This window comes from Suricata suricatta, chromosome 10, assembly GCF_006229205.1.
Source record: "Suricata suricatta isolate VVHF042 chromosome 10, meerkat_22Aug2017_6uvM2_HiC, whole genome shotgun sequence".
NCBI classification, from domain to species: Eukaryota; Metazoa; Chordata; class Mammalia; order Carnivora; family Herpestidae; genus Suricata; species Suricata suricatta.
Genome location: NC_043709.1, coordinates 9,136,091 through 9,160,003, shown reverse-complemented (window position 1 = coordinate 9,160,003; position 23,913 = coordinate 9,136,091). Strand labels below are relative to the sequence as shown.

Below are 23,913 nucleotides of genomic sequence, written 5' to 3'. Positions count from 1 at the left end.
ATTGGGTGCAGAGATTACTTAAAAATAAAGTCTTGGGGTGTCTGGGTGGCTCAGTCGGTTAGGCCTCTGACTCTTGGTTTCAGATCAGGAAATGATCTTATGGTCTTGAGATAGATCCCTGTGTTGGGCTCTATGCTGAGCATGGAGCCTGCTTAAGATTCTCTCTCTCTCTCTCTCTCTCTCTCTCTCTCTCTCAAAAAAAAAAAAGAAGGTTAAAAAAAAGATTCTCTCTTTTTTTTTAAACATTTATTTATTTTTGAGAGACAGAGAGAGACAGCACGAGCAGGGGAGGGTCAGAGAGAGAGGGAGACACAGAATCCGAAGCAGGCTCCAGGCTCTGAGCTGTCAGCACAGAGCCCAATGTGGGGCTCGACCACACGAACCCTGAGATCATGACCTGAGTCAAAGTTGGACGCTTAACTGACTGAGCCGCCAGGCGACCCAAGATTCTCTCTCTTGCTCTGCCCTTCTCTCCTGCCTGTGCTCTCTCACTCTCTAAAATAAAAACAAACAAATAATAAAATCTTTTAAAAAATTAAAAAGTAAAGAAAATGCCTAAAAAGAGACACATACATTTCAGTACAATTTACAAAATTTACATTGGCATATCAAATATCTTCAAGTACATATATCAATGACACATTTATCTGTTATTACATGATATATTGCCTCAGTTAAAATTTTTTAAAAATGTTTATTTAGTTTTAAGAGAGACATAGCACGAGTTGGGGAGGGGCAGCGGGGAGGAGACACAGAATCTGAAATGGGCTCCAGGCTCTGAGCTGGAGAGTTTGAGACGTGAGGTTCAAACTTGGGAACAGCAAGATCATAACCTAAGCCAAAGTCAGATGCTTAACCGACTGAGCTGCTCAGATTCCCTGTCTCAGTTAAAAAATTTTTTCATGTTTTTATTTATTTTTGAAAGACAGAGAGAGTGTGAGCAGGGGAGGGTCAGAGAGAGAGAGGGAGACAGAATCTGAAGCCGTCATCGCAGAGCCCTAGGCAGGCTTGAACTCACGAACCGTGAGATCATGACCTAAGCTGAAGCCGGACACTTAACCAACTGAGCCACCCAGGCGCCCTTCCCCATCTCAGTTTTAAATAAAACTATATTGCAATCCCCAGAGTAGTAACTGATTTAACCATGAAGCTTCAGTAGATGCTAAAACCAATTGGTGAAACCTTATGCAGAACATGATATTTACACACATCTCACAATGTCACCCCACAAACTGCGTATTCATTAGGAAAGGTGGAAAGGTCTTTTACAATGGGGGAATCGTGTGAACACCATCTTAATCACATGATCAAACTTCTCATCACTAATAATGGGACAAACTGCCATTGGGTGCCTCTTGATATGATCTACAGAGAAGGTCATATTATTGCTTATGTAATTTTCCTGCCAAAAGTGTTTAATGTTTTAAATAATGAGGGAAAACACCTTCCAAATTGAGAGACCTTCCGAAAGACAGCTGGCCTGTACCCTTCAAAACCGTCATTGTCATAAAAGCCTAACAAATGCTGAAGAGCTGCTTTGATTAAAGGAGACTAAAGAGACATAACAGCTCCATGCCGTCTGTGATCCTCATTAGTCCTGAATCAAACACAAATTGTAAAAACCCCAACAGCGATAACAGACATCACTGAGACAAGAGGAGGCACTTGAATACAAATGTATATTAGGTAACACTAGTGTGCGATGTTACATCTCCTGACTGTGATAGTTATAACGTGGTTATGTAGGAGAATGTTCTTGTTCTTACAGAAAATATGCTGAAGTATTAAGAGGTGAAGTGTCACAATATCTGTAAATAATTCTCAATGGTTCCGGCGGAAAACCTCTCAAATGGTTCACCAGAAAATACACACATGCACGTGCGCGCACAGGCACATACGAGAGAGAGAGAGAGAGAGAGAGAGAGAGAGAGAGAGAGAGAGAGAGAGAGAGAGAATCTGGCAAATGTTAAGAATAGATGAACCTTGGCGAATGGTATATGGGTATTCATTGTACTAGTCTCACAACTTTTCTCTGGTTAAAATTTTTTTCTAAATATAAGCTTGTTGAAAAGACTGACATCACAAATGTGGGGTTATTTTGATTGCTTATTCAGATACATAATGCTCAAAATGTTTGATGGTGTGGCAACTAATCTTCCTTTGAATCTTCTGTTTTCATCATCCTATTTTAGGTCTCCTTGCCTTTCTGTTCATTGCCATCTGCCAAGCATTGCCATCAATAAGTATGTGACGTGCACAGACACCTCACCGGATTCTGAATATGCCTCGTGTGAACTGAAGTTCTGTTTCTTCTAACAGGAGCCTTCTCTCATAGGACCTCCTATAACTGCAGCTCACGTACCTCCCATGGGGAGCCTCCCTTTTTGTTTTGGGCTGACAGCTTATTAGTAAATAGAAGCCATTCATGTAGATGGAATATAAATTTTCATCTTTTTCTTATTGTCCTCCAACATCCTTTTAGTTCTAGACAAAAGAGGAGCCCAAAGTACCTCTGAAAATGGTTAAACTATTGCTTTATTCTATCAAGAACTAGAAATTCTGGGTAACAAGTGATATTTGCATCTATGAAGTCATATGCACCGTGCAGTAAAGTGATGTGTGATATATTTGTGCCCACATCAGAACTGATCATTTTGGAATTCTTTTCTGTTCTTCATTCTAACCTTTTTGATATTAATTGAAACATAAAAGTAGAATATTGGGGCTTACGTCATAGTTGCTCCAGGATCGGCAGTCATTTGATTGGTCACGAACACAGCCACATTATATTCTGCATCAATAAATAAAATTGAGAAACTAAGAGAATGGCAATAATAAAAGTTATTGTTTAGATTTCAGAGTTTAGGAATATTGTGCTATACATTTATTTCGTAAATAATATTACAGTCCTATACTTGCATTTATAACATTAATTTATTTAAATTTATTATTGTTACTATTTTATTCAGGGTGCCTTAATTTGGTTTAAAATCAGTGTTTTGTTTTAATAAGTGAGTTGTAGTCCCATGAATTTTATTTTTAAAAAATGTGCTGCCTTCTGACATTATTCTGAGTTCTTTGCAAAGCCTACTCAACAGTCACAGATGCTATTCTGATAGCACCATTTATTTAAAAAATCTACCTTCTGAGATTTTTTGGAGTCGTGACAACATCTGGGCCAATTTTTGCTGCCGTTCAGCCAACTCCCCACGACCGCTGAAATCCACTCGAAAAAGGGCCATTATGGAATCAATGATCTACACAGGATTCATGTAAAAAGAAATGTGCATTTGGAAATGGAAGGGAGAAGTTAATCTAGATTGGAATCAATAGAAGAAAAATAATACGCTAAGTAGCTTTGTGAAGGAGCAGTATGGAAAAGCTTGTACCAACAGCTTGAAGATGCCGGCCTCTTCGTGGAACTTGGCAGCGACGTAATCAAGTAGCTCCATCTGGTGTTCACCTGGTGGGACATGCAGGGAGAAGATGTTCTAAAAGCTAGAAGAAGCAGAGGCTAAGGTCATGTGTGCTTTTGGAGTCGGGCAAAAGAGAGGACTGCAAGGATTTTCTTGGGCACCTGGGTGGCTCAGTCGGTCAAGTGTCCGGCTCTTGGTCATAATCTCACAGTTTCTTGGGTTCGAGCCCCGAGTTGAGCTCTACACTGACAGTGCAGAGGCTGCTTGGGATTCTCTCTCCCCTTATCTCTCTGCCCCTCTATCGCTGGTGTTCTCTTTCTCAAAATAAATAGAGAAAACTTAAAAAAAAAACCAACAAAGAAAGAAATGTCTTGATTATTTATGGATTTTTAAAAGTAAACCTTTATCCAAGTTTTGGAGGGGGGCAGAGAGAGAGAGAGGGACAGAAGATCTAACGCAGGCTCTGCACTGACAGCAGTGAGCCCGATGTGGGGCTTGAACTCTTAAACCATGTAATCATAAGCTGAGGTCCAGTCAGACACTCAACCAGCTGAGTCACCCAGGCACCCCTATTTATGGCTTCATTAAATATGATTCCACATTCTGCCTTAGCATGCATGCCAAATGCTACATTATCCAAAAAGAATGTTACTCTCCATTTCAAAGACAAAGAACAAGAAATCATTTGAGGGCATTTTAGTATCTGAGGGCTTGCCAGATGATAGATAACACTTGTGGACTGACTAAATAAATTTGGAGGAAAGTAAAATGAAAAGAACAGTGCCAAAATGTTATATGTATCACCCAAATAAATCAGTGCTGCAAACCTTAAAACAGCCTAAACAACCAATTAGCATAGGGCTCTTACTAGTATATGCACGCGCATAGAGTACATTGTCCAGGACCGCATCATGGTCCACATTGAAGCGGTCAGCTATGTCCCGAAGACGATCTGGACGGCTGGAGTAGGCCAAGGTTAAGGATCCAATAAATCAATTCCAAAAAAGTTTAGACTACAACTACAAACAATAATATCTCAAGTAAGAACACTAACAGAGAGGCAAACAACATCCCTGTAAAGGTATTCGGCAGGATGCTAATAATCACTTAAAACCTTTATCAGATTTTTTCATAAGTGCCCAAATTAATAAATACCTTATGTAGTAATAACAGTAATAGACATGATGAAGCAGTGATGAATAAATATTAAATAATCTAGGGGAGCCTGGGTGGTTTAGTCAGTTAAACTTCAGGGCCTTAGGTCACAGGGTAATAGGATGGAGCCCCCTTGAGCCCTATGTGGGGCTCCCCGCTGAGTAAGCACGGAACCTGCTTAAGATTCTCGCTCTGTCCGTCTCCCCACCTTGTGTGCACACTCTCTCTCCATAATAAATAAATATATATTAAATAATCTAATCTTTATATAACTTTGGAAGCTACTTGTTATAGCCTATATTACATTTTACAAGTGAGGACACTGACCAATAGAGATTAGGCAAATGACTCAGGATTATGCTGCAAATCAGTTACAAAAGAAAAAACTAGAAATTAAGATTTGTGCCTCTCTTTTGATCTCAGTTCTATAAAAATATATCTATCCTAGGAAGATAATATCATTGAAGCATAATTCAAGTTACTTCAAAGTGAATTAATTCAGTCTTTAATCTCCTTATTTGTTTAATGTGAAATCATTTAATATACCATTAACCACCTTGAGTTGCCAACAAATGATAAGTTTGACTACATGAACCAAAGGATCAAAAAGTATTTTAAGGATCAGAAGGAAATTATCAACCTATGGTTTTTGGTTTATTTAGGGTTTAAAATATACCTTCTTCTAAAGGACTTGTGTTAGCTTTCTGAAATTAGTAAATTCATAGGAAGGCACATTCAGTGCACCAGCAAAGGTATTTTGGAAGATGCTAATAACACGCATATCACTATCTGAACTACATAGGAGTAATAAACACTTTTAAGCTCTTATCCATGGTCTCATTTCACTTCACTTTGTTTAGTGTTTTTATAATTCCAATCACACTATAACTAACTGTAAAGCAAGGACAATTTACAATCTTATTTGTGACATTTACAACTGGTTCCATATACGTTGAATTGGATTGTCTTTAGATTTCCCAGCCATTTGGGAAACCTACATATTCCTAATGCAGCAATATGTTCTTTTCCTATGTTCTTTAGTGACAATCACTAAAATCTTCCATTGCTACTGAGTGTACCCTGTGGACGTTTTTGGTGGACAAGTCAAAGAAGACAAAGAATTGGGAGACATAATAAAAATGTTTTTCACTACATTACTTTTTACAGAACCCAGTTACTATGTGACTGGGAGTGTAAAAGGTGGGTTTATGCTGAAGAAAGTTCAACTCAATCTATAAATATTTGTTAATCAATTATCATATAGAATTGATAATCATTTTAACTAATTACCAATGCATTAAGGGAGATATAAGGAGTTATAAGACAGTCCATATTATAGGTAAACATAAAACATAATTAAGAAGGCAAAATATAAACATCTAAAAAAGAAAATATCAAGAAAGGGAAGTGTACGTGTAAGAAAAACCAAAGGAATGAGAACATTCCAATGCGGCTCTTGAATGTCCTTGTCCCCCCGCCGCAGCTGTTCCTCCCTACTCCCTCTTGCATAGGATTTAGCTCCAAACGGTTCCCCTCTTCCATGCTTGATAAAATCCAAATTGCCCAAACAGTGGCTGCTCATCTGTAAGAACAATTCCTCCCTCTTTAAGAACCATTCTTAATCAACTGTTTCGGAAACTAGCCGAACTCCAGCTGCGCTCCTCTTGCCACAGCCCATACAGCATCCCACCCCCTTCCCCAAGTTTGGAGTCTCCTTCAGAGTCCTCTCAGGCCCGCTCTTTCCAAATAAAGTCTTCTCCGCACATGGTTCTGGGTTTTTTCCCTTCTACTAGCGTATTTTAGATAGTAAGATCTATAACAGCTTAGGAAGGGCCAGGTTTTTTAAGTTGAGTAGTGAGAGAAAATTAGAAAAGGCAGGCCTTCAAAGGACAGCCTTAAAGGATTCATATGATTCAGCAAGACTGTGAGGTAGGGACAGACGGATCAAATGCCTGAGGAAGAGGATGAAAATAAAGCCTGCAGGGGTGCCTGGGTGGCTCAGTCAGTTACAGGTCCAGCTTTCGGCTCAGGTCATGGTCTCATGGTTTGCGATTTTGAGCCCCACGTCTGGCTCTGTGCAGACAGTTCAAAGCCTGGAGCCTGCTTCTGATTCTGTGTCTCTCCCTCTCTCTGCCCCTGCCCCACTTGCACTCTGTCTCTCTCTCTCAAAACAAACAAACAAATCAATAAATGTTAAAAAATTTAAAGAATCATGCCCCACAAATTTCTTTATGGCTGGCCAAATTAACACTTAAGAGTGAGAGCAAAATAAAGGCATTTTCAGACAAGCTAGGGCTCAAAGTTTACCACTTGGATTACTTTTCTGAAAGAATGACTTGAGCAGGTACTTCAACACAACAAAAATACGGAAAGGAGATTTGAGACGCAAGAAACGATAATAAACAGAGAAAATGAGTACTTCTACAGTAAAATCTAACTAATCGCAGATGAACAGTGTTTTCAGGTTTTAGAGACAATAATATTGGACTAGAACAGACTGGATCTCTTTGCCTCTAACAACGGTAATAGTGAGTAATGAGCTTAGAGAGCTAGGCTGGGGCTTCACTGAACGGCCTTACAAACTTGTGCAAGTCTTTTCCATTTTTTAAAAACAATTTCTGGGGCACCCTGGGTGGCTCAGTTTGTTTAAGCACCAACTCTTGCTTTTGGGTTGGGTCATGATCTCACGGTTCGTGGGATCAAGCCCCAAGTTGGGCTCTGCACTGAAAATGAGGAGCCTGCTTGGGATTCTCTCTCTCCCTCTCTCTCTGTCCCTAACTACCCACATTCACTCTCTCTCTCAAAATAAATAAACATATAAAACAACAACAATTTCCTCTGGGGTACCTGAGTGACTCAGTTGGTTGCACTTCCGGCTCTTAATTTTGGCTCAGGTCATGATCTCATGGTCATGAGATCAAGCCCCCCCATCAGGGCTAGGGGTCGAGCCTGCTTGTGATTCTGTCTCTCTCTTCTCTGCCGCCCACCCCTGCCCCATGTGTGTCCAAAACAAAAAACAATTTCCTCTGAACCTGATAACCTCAAACTGCTGTATCTCATCTTCTATTTGTTGGTTAATAACACTGCCTCCATTCCTCACTGTTTAATCACAACAAGCGTCCATCACCTTACTTCACTGCAAATGCTCTCTTGGATTCCTAATGTCAAACCTCCGTGATCCTCAGCTCGCGCCTTCTCTCTCTCTTTGTGGAACAGTACTGACTGCCCTGTTCTTCTCGAAACTTTTCTCTGGCCCAGCTTCCACAACTGGATTTCCTCCTACTGCCTCTGTCTTTCTGGCACTTCTTTTTCAGTCCCTCTTCCTAAGCTGAGGCACACCTCAGTTATGTTCTACCTCTTCTCGGGTGGAATCCAACATTTCCACGGATGTCCTCCTGTTCCACATATTTAACACAGTGACATGAAACACACCTTTCTTCTCAAACAGGATCTTCCCGATTTTGTCTTCAGCGTCACTCTCCTTCCATCTAGAGAAAACACCTGGCAGTAGTGTTCAAACCTCTCTTTCCTCTGTCTACCTAAGAGTCATCAAATCCTATCAATTTTCACCCTAATATTTTTGTACCTCCTCCTTTTTTTAAGATTCTTATTTTTAAGTAATCTCTACACCCAATGTGAGGCTCAAATCTACGACCTCAAGATTAAGAGTTGCATATTCCACCGACTGAGCCAGCCACACACGCCTTGTCCTTTTCTTTTTATTCCTACTGCTTCCAGCCTATACCAAGCTCTCATTACTTGCCTGGAATATTGCAAAAGTATCTAATTTACAGCCCTGATCTGGTTTTTTTTTTTAAATAAAAATTTTTTTTAATGTTTATTTTTGAGAGAGACAGAATGTGAGTGGGGAAGGGGCAGAGAGAGAGGGGAGACACAGAATCTGAAGCAGGCTCCAGGCTCCCAGCTATCAGCACAGAGCCTGATGTGGGGCTTGAACTCACGAATTGGTGAGATCATGACCTGAGCCGATGTTGGCCACTTAACCGACTGAGGCCCCCAGGTGCCCCATTGTTTTAAAGCCCTTCATATCGAAAACCCAAATCACCTTTCCAGCCTTAGTTCTGAAACAACTTACATTTCAGTTAAACTACAATTCTTTCTGTTACCCAACCGGATTCTGCCCTTTTCCCTTCTGTGCTTCTGTTTTCTTCTTACCTTTCCTTTTATTTTGACCATGACTTTGAGAGAGTCAATAATCTTCTTCCAAATTATTAAGTACAATCTTTGGAGAAGCAAGAGGATATAAAAACGAATAAAATATAATGTTCTCTCATATATTCATTTCGCGAATTTTACATCAAAATCATCTGGAGAACTGAAACCTTTTTAAATAAAAAGTGACTTGAAAACTCTACCAACTGTTTTCCCTGTGGCTTTTCTCATTATTGCTGGTTTAGGGGACGATTATACAAATAATATATTTCAAACAGACTTTCTTTTATAGTAGCATTACTACATCACACTAATTATGCCAGCAACTTGTTTAAATAAAAAGGTTACAAAGTATTTTCTGTATCAATGAAGATAATCTTTCCTCCTGAGTAGCCTCCTGTTCCTGGAAGTTGAGCTGTCACTAGGAAGCAATTAAAAAATTAAATAATATTAATTAATAGGACTGAATAAGCTGTGTACAAGTGAATATATAAATTAACATAGGGTTTGCAACCCTTTAGTCAATCTGGCAAAGAATCATAATCCTTTAGTTTCTAAGAGCATGTTCTATTCTTGTATTACTAACCAATGGTAAAATCATAAATATTCTACCAGCATAGTAGCAATTCAACAAAGAATGTTAGTATCTCTCTATTCATGAAAGTTAGTTCTCTTCTAAAGAATAGAATTTAAATATTACTTTCTTCCTGTGGGAAACAATCACAAATATAACTTATGCTATATAACTTATGTAAGTAACCTTTCAATTAACGTATATCAAATTTTAAAATGCATTGTCTTTCTAGGTAGTAGTAGTTGGCGTTAAGGAATTTCTTTGTATTAGGTTGATGTATTATTCATTTATTTTTCAAAACAACCCTAAACTTGGCACTATCATTATTCCTATTTTACTGATGGGCAAATTAGACAGGTGAAGCAACTTGCCCAAAGTCACACAGTCAGTAACGGTAGAACCGAGACTGGGGCCAGGTATTTTGATTCCAGAATCCCATTTCTAACTGTTTAGCCAGGCTGCTTCTGCTCAGGTCAAAGACATGCAGAGTAACGTCTTTGTACAAAAGGAGGTGTTTTGTTTATTTGTTTTAGTAACATTTATTTTTAAGTCTCTCCTAAGGCCATACTCATTCCATGGAAAGTTAGAGATTCTAGGTCTCAACTGATTTCGCGACATTTTCGTCAATAGAAAAGATGAAATGGGAAAAATGGAGACAGTGAGGGCCTCTCTTTCCCATCAACACTCATCTACCTTTTCACTTCCTCCCTGGCTCCATTCAAGGGGTCAGAGTGCAGCACATATAATGTTACCTCAACCATCCCACATTCAAAGACTGGTTCTACTATTTGTGTAACTATGGGTAGTTTACTTAACTTCTCTGAGTTTTAGCTGCCTTGCAAATTTGTTCAGATTACATGAGATTATATAAAGTACCAGGCACAAAATGAAATTAGTACGTGATAGCTATGATAATTATTGTTACTGTTGTTGTTATACATCCTTACCACAGAGGGTATGAGAGAGCTGGGTTTTTCCAGTACGGAATTCTGTGAAATATAGAAAAAAACAAAAACCACATGGTTCAGTTTTAGATGTTTTCATAAAGAATAAGATACAGCCTCAGAGTATGATTTTCTTTCCAATTATCACAATTTACATATAAAGTACTAGTGTGTCATGGGTGCATTCTGCAACATGAATACCAGTAGTAAAAATAACTTTAAAAAACATTTATCTATTTTGAAAGGGGGAAAGAGAGAGTGGGAGAGAGAGAACCCCAAGCAGGCCTCGTGCTCAGCACACAGAACCCAACACAGGGCTGGAACTCATGACAGTGAGATCATGACCTGAGCTGATATCAAGTGTTGGATGATTAACCAACTGAGCCACCCAAGCACCCCAGTAAAAATAACATTATAAAGGCATTTTCTCACAGAATTGTCCTTTAGAAAAAAAAAATTATTTAAACCAAGTTTTCCTTAGGTTTGGTTAATCATTGTGAGATAATAGAAAAAATATATGTATATATTGATCTCTGCCCTCCAGTTCTTGGCACAGAGTTCCTAAAACCCTTGTAAGTATCTTTTGTTTCAATGAGGTGATTCTGGGTGGGCTCGTGTTGGCTTCTGATGGATGGATGGGGACTGGTCACCAAAAAGACCAAGCCATGATTAGAAGGTTAGACTTTTCAGCACCCTTCTCCTTCTCTAGAGAGGGGAGAAGGGCTGGAAATGGAGTTAATAATTGATCATGCCTGAGGAAGCCTCCGTAAAGCCCCAGTAGTATGGGGTTCAGAGTGCTTCTGGGTTGGTGAACATGTGGAGGTGCTGGAAGACGGGCACACCCGGAGAGGACACAGAAACTCCACATCTCTTCCCTCACTTTCCCTACTCATCTCTTCCCTCTCGACGTTCATCCATATCCTTCATTGATCTTTAATAAACTAGTAAATGGAAGTAAGTGTTTTCCTGAGTTCTGAGAGCTGCTCTAACAAATTAATCAACCCCAGAGAGGGGGATGTTAGGAACCTTGGATCTAGAGCTGGTTGGTCAGAAGCAGGTAATAAGCTGGGCTTGTGAATGACATCTGAAGGCAGGGGACAGGTGGGGAAGGGATTCTTATGGGACTAAGCCCTTAGTAAGCATGTGGATTCTGATGCTATCTCTGGGTAGTGAGTGTCAAAATTGAGTTGAATTCTTAGATACCTAAAAATTGCTTATTGTTGTGGACGGAAACATCCATATATTTAGTGACCAGAAGTGTAGAAGTGAAGTGTATTGTGTGAGCAGTAAAGGAGACTCACAGGAAAAAATACACAGTAGGAAAGAACTGGGTTTTCACTACATAGGGAAAAAATGCTGAGTTTTTTCATTTTCGTCATATAAATGAACGTTTAAGACCCTACTACTAAGGAAGGAGAGCCTCGGGTTCTCCCACTGCACTGAGACCCTCTGAGGGAAAGCTGAAGTAGTCTCAGATTGGTGGCATGCCCTACCTCCCAACAAAAGCAAATGTTTTCTAGAGAAAAACTTCCCCATGTACCAGGTTAGGTCCAGTGAGCTCGCATAGATTAAGATCAGGCAATAAGCTCACAAATACCAGTAAATACACAAGGGAGTGAGCCAAAAGACTGACCGTCAACAGAAATAACAAAACCCAAATTTATTTCTCTATTTGACAGAAACATCAACAACAAAAAAACAGACTTTGTTCCCCCAAGGACTGCAGATACTGGAATTGCCAGGCATGGTATATAAAATAGCTACACATGAATTGTTTCGAAGCAAAATAGAAGATATGATCAGGGAAGAGAAAATCTACTCTCTACATTTATGGAACATGCATATCCTAGGAATAAAATTGGTCCTAGTAATCAATCACCTTTTGAAGGAGTGAGAGAAAAAAATGTCTACTCTTCTACAGAAGTCAGAGGGAAAGAGGACAAATGCCAACGAGACCTGTCTGTTAACATTGGGATTTGTTTTGATTGCCACCCAGAATGATCCTGTATTATAATTGAGACTTCGCATAAGTTTCAAAATAGGCACAATTTACTATTGGTTATTGTTTAATTATATATGTATGTATCTGAGTGTGTACTTCTTTTCATATAGCAAAATACGAAGGTTTTACTGACCTCCAAAGGCTTCTGTGATTGCCATGCTTTCAATTCCACCTCCTAGCAACTTACTAGAAATAGAAAGTAAGCATTAGTAAAAGGATCAGAAATAGAAATATCAAGAAAGGAGAAAGTGTATCATATGTCTCATATCTATCATCTGTCTCTCTCTCTCTATCAGCTATCTATCATCTTCCTTCCTTCCTTCCTCCCTTCCTTCCTTAATACGAACAAGAATTCTTGGCAGAATGGATGGCACTCTTCCTCTTTAGACCGCAGGTTCTGCTGCATGTGGCCAGGGTAGATCAACAAAACAATGTATAAGCCCTGCTGTTCTTGTTCTTACTTCTGGGTACCAATGGGAAATGGTCTATATGGGCTTTAGGTCTCATTCTTTTTCTTTCTTTTTTTTAACGTTTATTTTATTTTTGAGAGAGAGACAGACAGACAGAGCAAGAGTGAGAGAGAGTGTGCACAAGCAGGGAGGGGCAGAGAGAGAGGGAGACAGGCTCCAAGGAGGGCTCCGTGCTGACAGTAGTGAGTCCGGATCAAGAGCTCGAACTCACGAACCACGAGATCATGACCTGAGCCAAAGTCAGACTGAGCCACCCAGGGCCCCTTAAATCTCATTATTCAGTACTGAATTGAAGCTTGAATGAATGGTCTTAGTTATTAACTGAATTGTTCATATTGTGCTTGGGACTATTCAGTGTTTAAGGAGAAATATATGTTAAATAGATATTTAAAAAATCCACTGATTGTCACCATGATTGGTTTATTTCACACAAACCAAACTGTGAAGAACATGTCAGGATAGGAAATATTCAAAGGTGCTACAGGTAATGCTAGCAGTTAGAAGAAAAACAGTCAGATTTTGGCAGCATACATCTAATTGGTAAAAAAGTGTTTCAGTGTATTTAATATTCTTGATGTGAAAAGAACTAACGTTAAGTCATTATGTTATTCATTCATTAAATGCAACAAATATTAATTGTACAAAGACCAGAAGGAGCACTTTAAAAACCTTTGTTGTTTCAGGGTGCCTGGGTGGCTCAGTCTGTTAGGTGTCTGACTTCAGCTCAGGTCATGGTCTCAAGGTTTGTGAGTTCGAGCCCTGCATCAGGCTCTGTGCTGACAGCTTAGAGCCTGGAGCCTGCTTCAGATTCTGTGTCTCTCTCTTTTTCTGCCCCTCCCCAGCTTGTGTTTTCTCTCTCTCTCTCTCTCTCTCTCTCTCTCTCTCTCTCTCTCTCAAAAATACATAAACATGAAAAAAAAACCTGTGTTGTTTCTACTAGTATGAATTTTGGGACATAAACACAGATTAGACAAAGCATTAATAGATACAGATAATCCAATAGACTTTACATTTACATAGTTAAAGAGAGAAGTTTAAGTGTAAACTGAAATAATGTCAGAAGCTACCCACAAATTTAATGAGGACTATGGATTTGAGAAAAAGAAAAATTTAGGTACTACTTGTATAACTTGAATCTAAAGAACATGAGTTGAGAGACCATCCCACTTGGAAGGCTTGCACTTGAAGATCTATAAATCTACAAACCAGAAAATTGAGCTTTGCCTGTCCCTCCTCATCTTGAGAAAAATCATTCTAAAAGACTGTGGCTCTGGAAAATATTAGGACAAAATTTCTGGTTGATATGTAATCTTAATCAGGTGAAAAGGTAACCCCAAATTTACCTGACAGGGTACTCCAAATTATTTTGGATAGCATTAATTGCTCACTGTGAAACTCAGGAAAATTTAGAATTAAGTATAGGAATAGTGTTTTGAAAGCTATTTAAAAATAGAGTCACAACTCACACCCACAGATGACTATTTTCTTATTAAATTTGGGAATAATCTGCATATTTAGTATTTGAGAACTTTTATTTATTGTAATTACTATTTTTTTAAGTAGGCTTCATACCCAGCATGGAGCCCAATGCAGGGCTTGAACTCAGGACCCTGAGATCAAGACCTGAGCTGAGATCAAGAGTTGGAAGCTTAACCAACTGAGCCACCCAGATGTCTCTGTTTGAGAATTTTTAAAGTTTAGGAGAATCTGACCTTTTTATTAGGACAGTTTAGCCTCTGATTAAATGATATAAACTGGCAGTTTCTAAGCTGATTAAGTTTATACATAGTATTTGAACATTTAAAAGTGCTGCAGATTCATTATATTATAAGTTTAATTTATTAGATTTACAAAGACATTCAGGTAATTGGAAGATTTTAATAATTACACAAATAAACTCCTTAAAGGAAATATAATATATTAAATTCACAAACATAATTTAAAATGTTTAAGGAAAGTTTCAAACACAATATAGCTGACCATGTTATGAAAACTCCCTTAAAATTTGCTAGACCTATTAAGTGGACTTGTAGCTTAAGGAAAAATGCATAACATGTTAATAAATAAAATATTAATTTTTAAAAACTTAGTTCCTGAGCAATCTTTTCTGTGCCCAAAACTCAACACTGAAGATACCAGAAAACTCATTATGACAGTAATAATTCCTTTAGTCCAATGTTGCCTAAACCAAGATATGATACAGCAACTGGAGAATACCAAGTTATTATTTGAGTCAAGTTATGTTGATCAACCTGATTTTGACCAAGTACCCTTGGGGTAGGAATTACCAAAGACTCTTCCTTAGCTGTTACTTGAAAAAAAGGATTCTGCGATTTTTTAAATTTGGGGCAATGCTAGGTTAAAGAGGTGTTCTGTTTCACAGTAGGATTTCATATCCTTTAATAGGCTAGTGTGCACTGTGAATCTCCAAAACAGTAATATATAGTATACTCCACCAAGTTATTTCATTCACTATTTGTTCATTCATTCAGTCATTTAATAAATATTTACTGAGAACCTAATTTATGCTAGAGATTGTTTATACACTTGGGGTAAAGCAATGAACAAAAGACAAAAATTCTCCACCTTGTAGGAGAACAGACAATAAATAGTAATAAATATTTCCAAAACTAAAACATGTGGTATGTCAGATATTATTAAATGGTATGGATAAAAATTAGATCCTGAAAGGAGATAAGAAGTATAGAGGATGAAGGCATGGAGTTTAAATGTTTAAACAAAGTGATCAGAGACCTCATTGAGAAGCGGACATTTTAGCAAAGACCTGACAGCAATGACAGCAAGCCATGTAGACATAGGAGGAAAAAGTGTTCCAGGCAGAGAAAACGGTAAGTGTAAAGGCCCTGAGGCAGGCGAGTCTCTGGCATAGTCAAGGAATAGCAAAGAAGTCAGCGTGGTTGGTGCATTGCAAACTATAAAAAGAATAAAAGATGAGATTTGATCAGAGATTAGAGAGGATTTTGGCTTTTGTTCTGAGATAGGGAGTCATTGGAGTAGTTTTGGGCAGAGAAGTGTTATGATCTGACCCAAGTTTTAAAGGGATCATTTGGGCTCCTGAATGATCTGAGAGAGGTTAGAAGTTATTGTAATACTCCAGAGGAGATATTAACAGGCAGTTTAAACCAGTACGGTAAGAGTGGAGGAGGTAGTGAGAATTCATATTTCCTCTTTTTTCCTGTACACACACACACACACACACAGACACACAGACACACACAAATGTATAAACATTATTATGGAAAGTTTCAAACATAAACTAAAGTAGACAAAAACAGTATAATAATAAGCCATCATGTACCCATCACTTAGCTCCAACTATTACCAACTATGAACTCATGGTCAATGTTTTTTCATGTAAACCTTCAACCACTCCCCTCTCTTTTTACATTATTTTAAGCAGATACTAGGCAACATATCATTTAATCCTAAATATTTCAGTAGGGATCTCTATAAGATGAATACTCTTATTCTTAACATAACCACAGTACCATTATTACCTAAAAAAGTAGTAACTCCTTAATATCAGCTATCTAGTAAGAGATTTTCCAACCATCTCATACATATCTTATTTTTTACAGAGTGCTTGAATCAGGAACCAAATAAAACCCACATATTGGGATTAGGTAAAAGGTCTTTTAAATCCCTTTTAATCTCTAGGTCTTCTCCCTGACTTCATCTCTTTTTTGATTCCTCATAATTTACTTGCTGAAGAAACTGGGTGGTTTGTTGAAGGCAGAGCAGACAGGATCTGTTAATGAGGAAGAGTCAGGGTGTGAGAGCAAAAATACACGGCACCAAGGATGACGCCAAGATTTTAGTTCTGAGGGTCAGAAAAGAGGCAGATCTGAGATGAGGGAGGCTTTCAGAGGTATAGATCCAGGGAAGATATCAGAAGATTGGATTTGGATCTGTGAAGCCTGAGTTGCCTAGTAGACATTCAATTGGATGCAATATTTGACTATGAAATCCTTTCTTCTTGGGAGTATCTTGTGAGGCCAGGGTTTTGAGGAATACTTTGTGGAAATACTGCTTTTGTTCAAATCACTCTTGGCCACTCATCTAATTTTTGAATTAGTAATTCTGCCTAGTAAGGTAGGGGGAAAAACACATTCGACTCAACTTGCATTAAGAAAATGATGACTACATCTCAGGAATCATGAGATAGTAAGTTAAAGGGGAAGTTAAAACTGCTGATGCTAAAGAACAAAAACAACCCTGGATTATTTCTTCTAAAATATCAGTGTAACTTTTAAATAAAACCAAAAGGGAAATGGAATTTCCTTTATCAACAAGAAGAAAAGGAAATGAGAAGCTAAACTGATTTTCAAAGTGGTTTTTTAAAATACAAGCTGATTCAAAAACTAATAATTTGGACCTGAATTCCTTGTAAGAAATTTAATCCTGCTTCTACAAATCATCTGGAATTTGTTTGCTTCAGTAGCTTTTCAGGAGGAAAAAAGCCTACTTCAAAAAAAGAAGCTATTTCTAACAAACTCAAGAAATACAATATTCCAAAGATTGTGTCTAGTAGTTGTAAAAAATATGAGATACACACTCAAATTCCTGGCTCCCGGTGGTAATGTGGAAAACCATTTTTCTCTTCTCGCTATACTCAAAGGCAGTCAAGAATCCTGGTTCCTACAGAAAGACAAAAGGAGACGTTCAAAAGGGTCTACGCTGCCAGAAATGGTTCACTTGATTATCAGAGTCATCATTTGATATAAGCTACAGTTCATTTGTCTCTGAAGGCAACACAAGACCATAGTTAAGAAAACAGGCTCTGGGGGCCCCTGGGTGGCTCAGTCGGTTGAGCATCTGACTCTTGATTTCAGCTCAGGTCATGATCCCAGGGTTGTGGATCAAGCCCCGAGTGGGGCTCCTCACTGAGTGTTGGAACCTGCTTAAGATTCTCTCTCTCTCTCTCTCTCTCTGCCCCTCACCCCCACTAGCACTCTCTCTCTCTCAAATTAAAAATTAAAAAAAAAAAAAAAGAACAGACTCTGGAGCTACCCTATTTAGGTTCAAAATATGTCTCAGGCACCTGGTTGGCTCATCAGCTGGGCATTCAACTCTTGATTTTGGCTCAGGTATGATCTCACAGTTGTGAGATCAAGCCCTGCATCAGGCACTATTCTGAGAGTTAGTTTGGGATTTTCTCTCTCCCTCTCTCTCTCTGCCCCTCCCCTGATCTCTCTCTCTCTCTCTCTCAAAATGAATAAACTCTCAAAATAACTAAATAAAAATTTAAGAAAAACAAAATATGGCTCTAATATTTGCTAGTATATGATTTGGAGTAAACTATTTATTCTTACTATACTTGAATTTCCTGTTTTGGATCAAATTGGGATAAGGAAACTGTCTCTCTAGTAGGGTAGAGAAAGTTTAAATGGAGTATATTTATGGCATAAAGCAGAATGCTATTTTACTAAATGATTCCACAGATTTCATTGAATGGCATCATTTTCCCCCAGCTTGGCAAATTTCAAGGAGCACAGAAATTTTAGTTTTCACTATTCAGGAGACAGTATCTTTCACATGGTAGGAATACTACTAATCTGCTGAATTAATGAGCAATAGCTGATGCTGCAGTAGAACTAGTGAGAATAGGCCCTGATGTGCGCTAAGGACATGGTCTGATGTATTTTCCTCTATGTTTTATACTATGACAGTGGTTCTCAAACTTTGGAGAACTTCAGGGGGATGTAAAAAAGCCCAGGCCCTATCCTATTTCAATGAGTCTAAGCCTATGTCTTTATTGGCCATTCCAGGTTATTCTGATACACACCAATGTCTGGAACCACTGTACTATGAATTTTTCTTCCCTCTCTCTCTCTCTCTCTCTCTCTCTCTCTCTCTCTCTCTCTCTCTCTCTCCTTCTACCTCTCAAATCCCTAAGAATAAACAGCTTTAGTTAAGAAAGGATGCAGACTCTGGGTAGTCCACAGAATCCGCAGTCCACAGCAGTGGACTCCTTCCTAAAAGGAGAGGGGTTCTTTCCTTTCATAAGGGGTTTGGTTTGCAAACACAAGAAGACTAGGGCCTAGGAGCTATGGAGTGGTGGTTTCCCAGACCCTGGGGACTGCTCCAGGGCAGCTGTGGAATTGACCCCTGAGTATACCGCCCCAGTTCACTCAGAAGTTAGAGCACCTGAGCTGGGTGCAGCGCAGTTCACTTAGGTCCTCTCCAAGTTCAGGACCACACTGCCACCATCATCACTCTAACGCCTCAACGGCCCCCAGGGAAAGAGACCAAATGGCTGTCAGTGAAGACAGCTTCTAGGACTCGCTGGGAATGAGCCCCTTATATACCCGTGTAGACACGGAGAGCCTTGTTCTTCCGAAACAAGACTTGGTGACTATCTTCCTGCACATTCCTGTTTCTGGAGTAAGTGCCTCTGTCAGCCCCCAAAAGTTCTACACAAAAGATTGGGCCAAAGGCATATGTTTCTGCCTGGAGCCCCTCAGCTGCATGGGGCTCTCACGGTCTGTGGGTGGCTGGCTACAAGGAACGAGTTCAGCTCGCTTTAGCTCATCTGCCTCACTGAGCGTTTTTTGGGTCATATTTATCTCAACGGTATCCACGTAAACCCACACTGTTAGTCTTCCTCTAACCCAGTGCCCTCTTACCAACTGGCCTATACCAGGAGAGAGCAATTTCTTTGGTGCTGAGTGCTTTGCCCCCACCAAATAGAGGAGACTAAGCAGAAACAAAGAGGTGTTAAAACAGAGAAACAGAAAGGGAAAAAAATTAATATAAAAGGAGAGCAAAAACAAGTTTTAATAAAAATAACTGCCTTTATAGCATTGAAGTCTCTTAACTCCTGTCTCAATCTGTCAGAAATTACTTGTTGCTTTGAAACTGAAGTGATAAAAAGTTAACATGAAGAGTATAATAGATTGTGATCTACAGGAAGTTTCTAGCATTTAAAAAAATTTTTTTAATCTTTATTTCTGTTTGAGAAAGAGAGAGACAGACTGCGAGTATGGGAGGGGTAGAGAGAGAGGGAGAAAGAATATGAAGCAGGCTCCAGGCTCTGAGCTGTCAGCACAGAGCCTGACAACGGGGGCTCCAACTCACAAAATGCAAATCCACGACTTGAGCTGAAGTCGGACACTTAACCAACTGAGCCACTCAGGTGCCCCAGAAGTTTCCAGCATTTAATGGGAAGGGCTATACAGTGTCACAGGCCCTTCCTTTTTTTTTTTTTTTTTAAGTAGGCTTCACAGCTGACCTGATCCCGAACTTTTGACACTGAGATGAAGACCTGAGCTAAGATCAAGAGCGGAACTGAGATCAAGCATCAGACACTTAAGCGACCGAGCCAGGCGCCCCTCACAGGGCCCTTCTAAGCTAAAACAACAAAGGATTGAGTTTGCTTACAATGAGTTTGTTGGCTGCCTCTTTAATCTTGTCCACTTTTGCTTCTGAGAGCCCTTTGACATTGCACAGCGCTCTTCTTGTTGTCATTTGTATCCCTTTGACGGTGCAGATTCCTACTGACTTCAGTTTCTTAATGTCAGCCACATTCTGTAAATAAAAGAATGGATGCGGCAGATTGGCAAATACTATGTCATGTGCCTTTGTGTCCATCTCCTTCCACCACGATGCCAATTATATACAAGCAGCCAGGTGGAACCCACCCACCATGTAGCCAAATGTTCTGGAAATATCTGAGTAGAACATACCCAGCATGCTGCCAAATGTTCTGGCTGTGCCCTGATTTCCCAAGAATGTTAGTGAGACCGTGGCAATGTAACAAGGAATTCAAAAGAAAAGTCTGTTGGTAGAAAAGCTAGCAAATGTATCACACGTTCGCCCCCTCAGTTCGGCTCTTTCCTTCTAGAGAACTTCATTATGAATATGTTCTTTTTAAAATTAAATTTTTTCCCTCTCCCCTTGGGGAATGCAAATAGCTACATCGCCCAAGGACCAGGATTCTCTCTTGCTCCTATTTTCTCAATCCAACTGAAAGAGATGAAATGTGAGGGCTTCGAAAGAAAATGTCAGAGAAGTTGTACTACCAATGAACTGCTGTTGAAATGCATCTAGTTACTCAAAGTCTGATTTCTGTCCTCATCATTTATTTTCTCCAATCACCTGCCACAGAACTGAATTTTCCGTTGATGAAAACAGGGGTGGATAGCTCTGGACACCTCCAGTTGGACCAGGGCTTCTCAGCTGGGGTCCATTTTGCCCCCGTGGGACATATGACAATGTCTGGTGACAGTTTTGGTTGTCATAACTAGAGGGCTGCTACCGGCATGTAGTGAGTGGTCAGGAGCTAGGAACACTGTATGATGCACAGGACAACCCCCACAACAAAGAACTGCCCAGTCCCATAGGTCCAATAGGGGCAAAGCTGAGAAACCCTAAACTGGACGATTTCACGCAGCATTGAAAAAAATACTTACAATTCCATGTTTTTGTAACAGGTCAATGTCTTGAAACAGAGATTCCTGAAGGAGATGGAACAGAAAAAAAAAATTGAGCTTTGATTCGTCATATTCAGTTGTATCAAGAGTTAATTCAGTATTAGCAGTCATTCTGAAATTTCACTTCTCTAGACAGATTGAGGTGGGATCAATAATGCTTTTTTCAAACACATCGCTGTTGGCTTAGAAGATGCACCAACAGGGGCGCCTGCCCAGCTCAGTCAATTAAGCGTCTGACTTCGGCTTAGGTCATTATCTCACGGTTTGTGAGTTCAAGCCCCGCATCGGGCTCTGTGCTGACAGCTCAGAGACTGCTTCAGATTCTGTGTCTCCCTCTCTTGCTCTGCCCTTCACCCACTCATGCTCTTTTTCTCCCTTAAGAATAAACAAAACATTTTTTAAAAATTAAAAAAAAAGATGCACCAACATTGAAAGGACTTAACACAAAGGAGAGGAACAATATTTACCCTATTTTAAAATATGTCTTTTCAGCTTTTTGTCTCATCAGGCCTTGAACTCCTTCCTCTGCTATTCGGTACCAGCACGCATGATGGCCATACCAGTTGCTGGGTATTAAAACACTTTCCTGCTAGCTGCTAAGTAGCTAATCTTAGCATCCCTTGCCGGACAAGTTGTTACGTATTTGTAATATTGCCTCTCCCTAGAACTATGCTTTCTCTCCACTCTTGGTTGCTAAAAATAATATCTAACAGAGAAGGAACTTCATTTTTGTGGAATGACTGAATGTCTACAATGTTTCGACATTCTAGCCATATACCTCTTCATCTTGGAATCCTGGCTCTTCCAGCACAACCTGATCCTCCTTCATAGTGAGAGGTGAGCAGCAGAAAAAGAATCCGTTCTGGCAAAAGAAGGAATATTATTTAAGATGTGGTCATAGATCAGACGGTACAAAAGTCTGCGGCCAAAGACCTCCTTGATTTCATTTCAAAGTCACCAAGGACCAGAGGAGCAATGAGGGAAACATTTAGTTTGGAACGATTGGGCTGGCCTGCGGTCTTTCTGCTGGGCATGTGACATGATTGCTTTTGTGGGTGTCTGTATGCAAAGGCGGGGGACTTTGTTCCTTCTCTTTTTCCTCAAAACTGGTAACTTTTTCCTCTTCTTTTGATTCCCTATACCACAGATATCATGACTGTCTGATAAAATCTTTTAGGTTTTCTTGGGGTGCTATTAGGATTGCACACGGCTACTTAGCCTTTCTGTTTGTGTTAACGATGCTCTAAGAATTTGGACCTTCTGTCGTTCTTCCTCTATCTTCCTGGGCCCCTAGAATTTAGTGTACCCTCAACCAATAGGTTTTATTTTTCTCATACATGATGAATGCCTTCCTGCTTCCTAATTATGAATGGGATCTCTTGCAACATATTTCTTGCATAAAGCATTGGATACATTTTGTTTTATCCTATTTACTAGTTTCATGATGATTTTTAAGATTTAAAATGATGGTGGATACCCAATCTTAAGATAGTATGAGGACCAATAAGCAGATCAATGGAGTCTCTAACACTGTGGCATTTGTAAGATCTCAGGATCTACAAGGCATGACTGGAATACAATGGGGTCCAAGTACTCCGTTGTCTTGGTCTATTGCCTCTTCCGGCTTCCAATCAAAGTCGCGGGTGGGGTCCAGCTGAAGGGGAACGAACTACGCAGGTGGACGTATGATTGCTGTCACCTCATACCTCTAGACAGCAACATAGCTGAGGCAGAGAGGACACAATGTAAGTGGAATCTTCTGGAATACTGTCCCCGGGTACATAATCATGGAAACGATTACCCCAAATTCACATGGACTTTCCTCATTGAAGAAAAACAAAATCGTCCGTTTCTTGTCCCCTCGATAAAACGAAAAGATAGTTCTTTCTCGAGGGGCCACGATGCGCTGAAGAGCTGGAGGCTAAAGCGGGACTCCCTGACACTGTCTTGGCGTCATTTCGGGGGAGCGGAGCGTGGTCCACACCCCGCGCTGCCCTCGGGCATTTTCCGGACACCTCCCAGGGTGGGGACGGGACGTACAAAGTCACTAGCCCGGGGCCCAGCGACGACCACCAAGCACCACCAAAGACACTGACCCTTGGGTTTCCCCTCAGATTCTTCACACGCTTACCCTTTTTTTTTTTTTTTTTTGCCACAAACCCCTCTCGTACCCACAGTCTCCCCGAGGTTTTCAAGGTGAATCCCTTCCGCCCCCCGCCCGGGCCTTCCAGTCCTCAGGGATTCTAACCCGGAAGCCGAACGCGGAGACAGCTCGCGCGTGGCTGACCAGGAGGCTCTGCGTCAACCGACAACAGTTTGGGCGCAGGTCCGGCGTGGGCGGGTCGGTGCGGAGACGGAGGGGGCGGGCCCACAGTGGGGCGGGCCCGGGAGGGAGGCGGGGCGGAGCGCGAGGTGGGCGGGTCCCCGGACGAGACTGGGACTGAGGCAGGGGGCAGAGAGCGAGGGGGCGGAGGGAAGGCCCACAGTGGGCGGGGAATGGGGCGGGGCAGGCATGAGGGAGGAGGAGCTACGAGCAACTACCAAAGGAGCCTCTCCGGGTGGCTCTCTAGGGTGAGGGAGAGCTTCTGAGGCGGAGAAAATGTGCTGAGGAGAGGGGCTCCCTTGAGCTGAGGGAGATGCCGAAGTCAGGGAGAGGCCTCCAAAGTGGGGGCACGGAGGACACGCGTAGAAATTTAGGGGGCACTGAGGTGGGCGCTGAGAAGACA

The 23,913-nt window shown here is 40.4% G+C and overlaps 1 protein-coding gene across 1 annotated transcript in view; it reads right to left on the bottom strand.

Annotated features, from left to right (window-relative positions):
* The window catches only part of DMC1 (DNA meiotic recombinase 1), a 41,171-nt gene extending 17,694 nt beyond the window's left edge, over positions 1-23,477 (bottom strand). The window contains exons 1-12 of the mRNA XM_029954448.1: positions 23,436-23,477; positions 21,966-22,049; positions 21,167-21,211; positions 20,136-20,282; positions 17,311-17,393; positions 12,398-12,450; positions 10,266-10,307; positions 9,093-9,165; positions 4,285-4,376; positions 3,390-3,463; positions 3,143-3,257; positions 2,731-2,791 (exon numbers count right to left, since the gene is read on the bottom strand). Coding sequence (XP_029810308.1) covers positions 2,731-2,791; positions 3,143-3,257; positions 3,390-3,463; positions 4,285-4,376; positions 9,093-9,165; positions 10,266-10,307; positions 12,398-12,450; positions 17,311-17,393; positions 20,136-20,282; positions 21,167-21,211; positions 21,966-22,016 — 836 coding nt within the window. The 5' untranslated portion in view covers positions 22,017-22,049; positions 23,436-23,477. The remainder of the gene's footprint in view (positions 1-2,730; positions 2,792-3,142; positions 3,258-3,389; positions 3,464-4,284; positions 4,377-9,092; positions 9,166-10,265; positions 10,308-12,397; positions 12,451-17,310; positions 17,394-20,135; positions 20,283-21,166; positions 21,212-21,965; positions 22,050-23,435) is intronic.
* Between the last annotated feature and the right edge of the window lie 436 nt (positions 23,478-23,913).